At 40.1% G+C, this 10,000-nt stretch overlaps 1 protein-coding gene across 1 annotated transcript in view; it reads right to left on the reverse strand.

Moving 5' to 3' along the window:
• Positions 1-1,549: 1,549 nt before the first annotated feature.
• Positions 1,550-10,000, reverse strand: part of LOC133622751 (heme transporter hrg1-A-like) — a 12,801-nt gene continuing 4,350 nt past the window's right edge. Inside the window, exons 2-3 of the mRNA XM_061985685.2 lie at positions 6,339-6,506; positions 1,550-2,046 (exon numbers count right to left, since the gene is read on the reverse strand). Coding sequence (XP_061841669.2) covers positions 1,910-2,046; positions 6,339-6,506 — 305 coding nt within the window. The 3' untranslated portion in view covers positions 1,550-1,909. The remainder of the gene's footprint in view (positions 2,047-6,338; positions 6,507-10,000) is intronic.

Consider the following 10,000-nt stretch of genomic DNA (forward strand, 5'->3'; position numbering starts at 1 on the left):
TACACAATATACTTCCTTGGCAGTAGAAACATTGAATATTGTAATGACTTCTGGAGAACAATATCTTTATTTTTATGTCCAACTTACTCGGTTTTAATTTTACGGTTTTGGAGTGTTTTTTAATGGCAACGATGAAACGTGCGCCGAAGACTGTATCACCATGTAAATTGTTTCATAAATCGGTCGATATTGATAATTATTATTTTTTTATGACCTAAGGAAAATGTTAACAGTTCTATTTGAAATGTAACCGTCCTCTGATTGTAATCACCTCAGCTATCAAGGAAGAAAGGAAAGGAAATGTCAACACAAGCATGGAAAAGCATCAATCAATGTAAACACAGTTCTAAAATCACAATAAACACTTAAAGGAGCCATATGTAATAATTTCATCATTAAATGATGTGTCCAAAGGCATTAATAAATCATCTTCTTTTCCAATACCTCTATAACTTTTTTTTGGAACAAGAAAAAAAGGCTGTTTACTGGACTGCAGAGACTGTGGAAATAAAAAATAAGAAATAAACTTTTTAATCAGGCTGATCATCCTAATATTAAACTCTTGTTTTCTTATTATATGGTATGGTATATGGTATCTTATAGTACATGGTAATTGTTATATATTGTATATATGTTATAGACATAATATATCTGTATATATAATATACTGTACACATATTATGTATATATTCGTATATATCCGTATATATGTTATATTTTATATCACTATATTTAGTCAATTTATACCTGCATTGTCCTTTCCATCCTTACACTTTCCATCATTGTAACTGAGCTACTGTGTTGAACAATTTCCCTTGTGGATCATTAAAGTTTGTCTAAGTCTAAGTCTATTTTTTGGGGTTGTTTTCTATTTTAATTAATATTACTACTATGATTCTCTCAATGTTGTGTTTTTATTAACTTATATATGAAATCCATCCATCCATTTTCTACCGCTTGTCCCTTTTTGGGGTCGCGGGGGGTGGGGGGTGGGGCTGGAGCCTATCTCAGCTGCATTCGGGCGGAAAACGGGTTACACCCTGGACAAGTCGCCAACTCATCGCAGGGCCAACACAGATAGACAGACAACATTTACACACTAGGGCCAATTTAGTGTTGCCAATCAACCTATCAACAGGTGCATGTCTTTGGAGGTGGGAGGAAGCCGGAGTACCCGGAGGGAACCCACGCAGTCACGGGGAGAACATGCAAACTCCACACAGAAAGATCCAGAGCCCGGGATTGAACTCAGGACTACTCAGGACCTTCGTATTGTGAGGCACATGCACTAACCCCTGTACCACCATGCTGCCCTATATATGAAATATTTATAGCTTATTATATGTTTTGTACAATTTTTTTAGATGCTGTTAATTCAAGTCATTGTCCAGTGTGGATGCCTTAAAGGTGCCATGTTTTGTTTTTGTTTTGTTATTGTCAACTTGTGTTTTCCTCTCTTCTAATTGTGGTTGTTTGTTTTTGTGTCTGCCACTTGCCTGAGCATGCAAAGTGCAATAAAAATATACTTTGATTTGATACTGTGCCGAGGTTTGGTCAAAGGAGCATTTTATTAACGGGTGCTTTATCAGACGGTGTAAAAAGAGCAACACAAAGTGGCATAAAAGTGTTTGATCAGGAGGATTTCGATGCATGCAGTTTTTTTCCGCCCAATATTGTCCATTCTTGCAAGGTTCAGTTTGCATAAAAGTCATTGTCCGCATCGAAAATGTCCTGTCGTACCTCGGCCATGAGGACTTCTTCCACCATCCCGGTGTGGATGTCAGGACATTGTTGGAGTGGCGAGGGCCCCTGGTGGCAATGAGGTGAAACTGCAAAGACACAGCAGTGACTGACAGCAAGTTGTTTCTCCCCCGGCCAGCATCTTCAAGGTCGTCCATCACGTCCTGCGTCAGAAGTCGCTGAGGATGCTGATGTGGGCAAACTCTTGGCGGTAGCGGTGGGAGGAGAGAGAGAGCAGGGAGGACCACTTGAGGGTCATGAGGCTCCACACGCAGGACAGGTAGAGACTGTGAGGGTCCGTCAGGGCTGCAGGGAGACAAACTCTCATCATTAAGATACTTTTAATAGTGCACTATTAAAGTCTCATCATTGGGATGCAACTACACTTCATTTTCATAGTCCACTATTAAAGTGTACAGCATTATATGTATTAACAGCTCTAATGTTTCCAGCGACTTCTTAAGTTATTTTAAGCATGTGATTACAAAGAAAGATAATTAAATAATTTACAAATATTTATTTTGACTGTAACTGTAACTGCTCATTCAGATGTTACAAACATTAAAATGATTATTAAAATGTATTTTTAAAAAAAAAGGAAAGGCAAAGTGCTAAAGAAAACAATTCACCTTGTTTATGTATTTTAAAAAAAACTGTTAATATAGCAACAAAGAAAACAAACAAAACACAAAATCTAACTTCTAGCACAACAGTAAAAGCCGACTTCTCTTGCCCCGTTGTGCGTATGGATTCTCTACCGTGCTGGTCCCCTTCTTCTCCAGTGTGCTTCACTGGGATGTCGAAAGTGAGCGGCACCTCGTCCATGTTGGTGATGTGTTTGTCGGCAATTTTTTTTATTTACAACGCACATTATAGGGCGGTATAGCTTGGTTGATAGAGTGGACTTGCCAGCAACTTGAGGGTTCCAGGTTCGATCCTCGCTTCCGCCATCCTAGTCACAGCCGTTGTGTCCTTGGGCAAGACACTTTACCCACCTGCTCCCAGTGCCACCCTCACTGGTTTAAATGTAACTTAGATATTGGGTTTCACTATGTAAAAGTGCTTTGAGTCACTAGAGAAAAGCGCTATTTAAATATAATTCACTTCACTTCACTTCACATAGCAGCACTATATGCTCACTGGGGGCTCTCTCACCTGAAACCTTCACCCTTTAACGGCCGCATGCTGTCCTCAGTCACGTCTGCTTTTCCTCCATATAAACAGCGTGCTGGCCCAGTCAAATAACATCTACGGCTTTTGGAACTCAGTGCACACACAACAACCTATCTGGATTCCATAAGAGATTCGATAAGGAATCGGTTCGATAAGAGTATTCGATAATGGGCTCGAACTCGATAATTTCTTAACGAATATCATCCCTACCATGATGTCTCTCTGGAGGGTGGATTTACTCTTTTTAGCCATCCGTCCATCATGTTTTCTATGAATAGTAACTTGACGTTAACAAGTACCGTATTTTCCGCACTATAAGGCGCACCGGATAATAAGGTGCACCTTCAATGAATGGCTTATTTTAAAACGGTGTTCATATATAAGGCGCACCGCATTATAAGGCGCATAGAATAGACGCTACAGTAGAGGCAGGGGTTACGTTATGCATCCATTAGATGGAGCTGCGTTAAAGGGAATGTCAATAAAACAGTCAGATCAGTCAGTCAAACTTCATTAATAGATTACAAACCAGCGTTCTGACAACTCCGTTCACTCCCAAAATGAATAAGCAGCTGTTTTATTATTTTCCCCGAGGTAAAGTCAGTGACGTGGTATTTCGTTTATCTTTTAACAACAGCAAGGTATAACATGTAGTACAACATTTATATCACATAGTGGAGGGGAGGCTAGACTACTGCAACGCACTTCTTGTCGGGATCCCCAGCAAGAACATCCAGAAGCTGCAATACATACAGAATAATGCTGCGAGGATCATGATGAGAGTGCGGAAATATGACCATATCACACCAACTCTCAAATCCCTTCACTGGCTTCCTGTTCCACTCAGGACTGAATTCAAAGTCTCCCTACTAACCCAGCAGTGCCTCCATGGAAAGGCCCCCCTCTACCTCAAAGAACTACTCACCCCCAAATCCTCCACCCGACACCTCCGCTCCGGACAGGCTAACCTCCTCCAACCTCCGAAGACAAAACTACGAACAATGGGAGACTGGGCCTTCTGCTTTGCCGCTCCCAATCTGTGGAATGTAATCCCTGACCACCTGAGGGCACCACAGACTGTGGATGCTTTTAAAAAAGGCTTAAAAACCCTTCTTTTGAAAAAAGCCTTTGTTTAGATATATGCATACTAGTTTTAGCTATTTGGCTGTACTAGTTTTTATTTTTTATTTTTTTTTTTTTTTAATACACTAGCACTTTGAGGTTGTTTACTCAATGTAAAGTGCTTTTACAAATACAATCTATTATTATTATTATTATTAACTTTTCCTCGATTCAATAGACACGTAAAAAACAATCTGATACAGTTACGGTAAATCAAACGTTAATGCTATCACAATATAGTAACACTTGAAATAGTGCAGAGCAATAACAATATCAATAACTCAACATTGCTCAAACGTTAATGTCACACAACACAACACACAAAATAAACATGTAAAGCCCACTTTATGAAGTTATTCCTCATCCACGAATCCCTCAAATTCTTCTTCTTCAGTGTCCGAATTAAACAGTTGGGCGAATACGGCATCCAACATGCCTGGCTCCGTCTCGTCATTAATGGAGTCAGTATCGCTGCTGTTGTCTAGCAGTTCAGTGACAATACCTGCCTTCCTGAAAGCCCGGGTTTAAACTCTGCGTCGTAAGCGTGTCTCTTAATAAGAGCCATTTTGGGGTTTTTACACAAACACACAAATGGAAATGAAACGGCACGCCTCGCGCAGCCATATATCCCAGCATGCACCGCGCGCTTCTTCTTCTACGGGGGAAAATGAAGTCGCCGGCTGCTTACCGTAGTTGCGAGACCTGTTGTGGCTCAATATTGGTCCATATATAAGGCGCAACGGATTATAAGGCGCACCGTCAGCTTTTGAGAAAATTGGAGGTTTTTAGATGAGCCTTATAGTGCGGAAAATACGGTAGCCTAATTGGTTGCTACGCAACAATTGAGACACTGTGTCGGGAGAAGACTTGAGCGCGGGACAAGTAGGGCTGGGCGGTATATCGATATGTGCGATATATCGCGGGTTTGTCTCTGTGCGATATAGAAAATGACTATATCGTGATATTCGAGTATGCGTTCTCACGCAGTTGCTTTTAGCTGCTGGCATTACACGACAGGCTCTTCCCACTCCTTCCTGTGTCTCCTTCTCACAGACAGCATGCGCAGCTTCTACACACGTCACATACTGTCACGTCATACGTCACATACGTATACGCCCTCGCGCAGCAAAGAGGTAGCAGCATGGCGAACGTTAGCTGCGATGCTAGCGGTAATACGAGCGAAAGAAGGTGCGAATCTGGTAACAAATGAAAGAATAATTAATTCCCCCAAAAAACAGCAGGGGGTCCATCGTCTGGCGGTGGTTTGGCTTCAAGTGGGAATATGTCGAACAGACAACCGTAATTTGTCAAGTGTGGGGCGAAAGCGTTGCTATAAAAAGTAGCATTACTGCTAATATGTAGCATCATTTGAAAAGTCACCCGCTAGAGAATGAAGAGTGCTTACTCCGCACGTCAACATCTCCGTTCGGTGCCACACGCCCACACCATTAAAATGCAGAGGCAAACATTTCCAGATCAACACCGTATGAAAAAAAAAAAATAGTGATTTTTTTTTGTTGTGATTTCCTTCTCTGCATGAAAGTTTTAAAGTAGCATATATTAATGCAGTATGAAGAAGAATGTTTTAATGTAGACATATAGAATCATCATACTGCTGTGATTATATGTTATTATATCAAGTGTTCATTCAAGGCTAAGGCAAAATATCGAGATATATATCGTGTATCGCGATATGGCCTTAAAATATCACGATATTAAAAAAAGGCCATATCGCCCAGCCCTAGGGACAAGTATGTATTTTAGAATGCATAAAGTATGCACAAAGAAGAATGCACAAAGTATGTATTCAGAATGCAGGTCTATAGCGCGGGGTGGTATACTGACTTTATCCAATAATCATACGAAATAAATGGCAGGGGAAAACAAAACAAAAAGTGAAACCAATGCATTTCTATGGGCTTGCTGTGCAGGACTTGAGAACAGTTTTCTAACCCTCTGCGGCAGCCGCGTGGTGGCAGGCGTTTCCATTGGGCTCTGCTCTGTTAAAAACAATGGAGTTCTAATTGTTTGTATTGTCGCTCCGCGTCCGGTCGGCGTTGGCCTTAACGTACCCCTTACCGTCACCTTGTACCCCACTTTGGGAAACTCTGATCTACATCTACTATATGATTTGTCTGAGTGGCTGGACAGGACAGACTGAGAAAAAATAAATAATTCAAATCGATTTTTTTTTTTTTTTAAATCGATTGAGAATCCTTACAAATAAGAATCGCGATTAATCTGAAATGTTTTTGTTTTTTTGCCCACCCCCATATAAGCAGTGACAATCAGGGCTGACTTACACTGGTGGTGACGGATGGCGATGGACAGGAAGGTGATGAACGCTACCACCGCCAGCACAAAGAAGAAAACACCCACGAAGAAGAAGAACTTGAGACCCTTCAACCAGGTGCGCCAGTGGTCCTGCAGGTACATGACGTGGGTGATGAGGGTCCACAGAGCCAGCACACCTGAGGGACAGAAAATACAGCTTTTATGTATTGAATACAAATAAATCAATGTTTACTATACAAACTCATATTTTCAAATGTATAATAAATGTTCATTAAACAATTAAGTTAAAGTGTGAAATATTTTAACTAATTACATGAAAACTATTTACGAAATTATTTATTTAATGATTAATTGATATATTTAATTGACTTTTTAATGGTTTAAGTTAGAGATGTCCGATAATGGCTTTTTTGCCGATATCCGATATTACAATATTGTCCAACTCTTAATTACCGATTCCGACGATTAACACATTATTATGCCTAATTTTGTTGTGATGCCCCGCTGGATGCATTAAACAATGTAACAAGGTTTTCCAAAATAAATCAACTCAAGTTATGGAATGCCAACATGGCACTGCCATATTTATTATTGAAGTCACAAAGTGCATTATTTTTTTTAACATGCCTCAAAACAGCAGCTTGGAATGAGACATGCTCTGAGAGAGCATGAGGAGGTTGAGGTGGGAGGGGTTGGGGGTTGAGGTGGGGGGGGGGGTAGCGGGGGTGTATATTGTAGCGTCCCGGAAGAGTTAGTGCTGCAAGGGGTTCTGGGTATTTGTTCTGTTGTGTTTATACTGTGTTACGGTGCGGATGTTCTCCCGAAATGTGTTTGTCAATCTTGTTTGGTGTGGGTTCACAGTGTGGCGCATATTTGTGACAGTGTTAAAGTTGTTTATACGGCCACCCTCAGTGTGACCTGTATGGCTGTTGACCAAGTATGCCTTGCATTCACTTGTGTGTGTGAAAAGCCGTAGATATTACGTGATTGGGCCGGCACGCAGAGGCAGTGCCTTCAAGGTTTATTGGCGCTCTGCTCTGTACTTCTCCCTACATCCGTGTACACAGCGGCGTTTTAAAAGGTCATACATTTTACTTTTTGAAACCGATATCGATAACTTCCAATATTACATTTTAAAGCATTTATCGGCCGATAATATCGGCAGTCCGATATTATCGAACATCTCTAGTTTAGGTATCTTTATATTTATACAATTACAAACCCCGTTTCCATATGAGTTGGGAAATTGTGTTAGATGTAAATATAAACAGAATACAATGATTTGCAAATCCTTTTCAACCCATATTCAATTGAATGCACTACAAAGACAACATATTTGATGTTCAAACTCATAAACTTTATTTTTTTTTGCAAATAATAATTAACTTAGAATTTCATGGCTGCAACACATGCCAAAGTAGTTGGGAAAGGGCATGTTCACCACTGTGTTACATCACCTTTTCTTTTAACAACACTCAATAAATGATTGGGAACTGAGGAAACTAATTGTTGAAGCTTTGAAAGTGGAATTATTTCCCATTCTTGTTTTATGTAGAGCTTCAGTCGTTCAACAGTCCGGGTCTCCGCTGTCGTATTTTACGCTTCATAATGCGCCACACATTTTCGATGGGAGACAGGTCTGGACTGCAGACGGACCAGGAAAGTACCCGCACTCTTTTTTTACCAAGCCACGCTGTTGTAACACGTGCTGAATGTGGCTTGGCATTGTCTTGCTGAAATAAGCAGGGGCGTCCATGAAAAAGACGGCGCATAGATGGCAGCATATGTTGTTCCAAAACCTGTATGTACCTTTCAGCATTAATGGTGCCTTCACAGATGTGAAAGTTACCCATGCCTTGGGCACTAATGCACCCCCATACCATCACAGATGCTGGCTTTTCAACTTTGCGTCGATAAGAGTCTGTATGTCGAATATTTCCAAAAACAATTTGAAATGTGGACTCGTCAGACCACAGAACACTTTTCCACTTTGCATCAGTCCATTTTAGATAATCTCTGGCCCAGAGAAGCCGGCGGCGTTTCTGGATGTTGTTGATAAATGGCTTTCGCTTTGCATAGTAGATCTTTAACTTGCACTTACAGATGTGGCGACCAACTGTATTTAGTGACAGTGGTTTTCTGAAGTGTTCCTGAGCCCATGTGGTGATATCCTTTAGAGATTGATGTCGGTTTTTGATACAGTGCCGTCTGAGGGATCGAAGGTCACGGTCATTCAATGTTGGTTTCCGGCCATGCTGCTTACCTGGAGTGATTTCTCCAGATTCTCTGAACCTTTTGATGATATAATGGACCGTAGATGTTGAAATCCCTAAACTTCTTGCAATTGCACTTTGAGAAACATTGTTCTTAAACTGTTTGACTATTTGCTCACGCAGTTGTGGACAAAGGGGTGTACCTCGCCCCATCCTTTCTTGTGAAAGACTGAGCATTTTTTGGAAAGCTGTTTTTATACCCAATCATGGCACCCAACTTTTCCCAATTAGCCTGCAGGCCCAGCGAAGCCGAAGGCGTTTCTGGGTGTTGTTGATAAACGGTTTTCGCCTTGCATAGGAGAGTTTTAACTTGCACTTACAGATGTAGCGACTAACTATAGTTACTGACAGTGGGTTTCTGAAGTGTTCCTGAGCCCATGTGGTGATATCTTTTACACACTGATGTCGCTTGTTGATGCTGTACAGCCTGAGGGATCGAAGGTCACGGGCTTAGCTGCTTACGTGCAGTGATTTCTCCAGATTCTCTGAACCCTTTGATGATATTACGGACCGTAGATGGAGAAATCCCTAAATTCCTTGCAATAGCTGGTTGAGAAAGGTTTTTCTTAAACTGTTCAACAATTTGCTCACGCATTTGTCGACAAAGTGGTGACCCTCGCCCCATCCTTGTTTGTGAATGACTGAGCATTTCATGGAATCTACTTTTATACCCAATCATGGCACCCACCTGTTCCCAATTTGCCTGCACATCTGTGGGATGTTCCAAATAAGTGTTTGATGAGCATTCCTCAACTTTATCAGTATATATTGCCACCTTTCCCAACTTCTTTGTCAAGTGTTGCTGGCATCATTTGCAAAAGTTAATGATTATTTGCAAAATAAAATATGTTTATCAGTTTGAACATCAAATATGTTGTCTTTGTAGCATATTCAACTGAATATGGGTTGAAAATGATTTTCAAATCATTGTATTCCGTTTATATTTACATCCAACACAATTTCCCAACTCATATGGAAACAGGGTTTGTACATGTTGTGTATTTAATGGCCTTGTATTTCCTTAAGTTATTAAATGTACCATGGAACTGCAACATGAAGTGATTGTACAAATTAAACACATAAGGGAAAAATATGAATATTCCCTTATTAGTATTGTTCAAATTGGTACTTTAATAACTCATTAATTAGTTGAATAAATAATAAATACAGTTCTATAATTAAAACATTAAAACCGTAATTAATAAATAAATCATTTAAAAATAATTAAAAAGACAGTTACGAATCATTAATACATTACTTTGAAAATAGTTTAAAGACAATTATTTATGATTATATTTCAAAATTGGATGAACTAATGGTCAGTTTAAAAAAAAAACTTGCATCACTTGCTTCAAGACACCATTAATCACCAATCAACTCCACACAATCACACATTT

The sequence above is a fragment of the Nerophis lumbriciformis genome, linkage group LG23 (assembly GCF_033978685.3).
Source record: "Nerophis lumbriciformis linkage group LG23, RoL_Nlum_v2.1, whole genome shotgun sequence".
Classification (NCBI taxonomy): Eukaryota; Metazoa; Chordata; class Actinopteri; order Syngnathiformes; family Syngnathidae; genus Nerophis; species Nerophis lumbriciformis.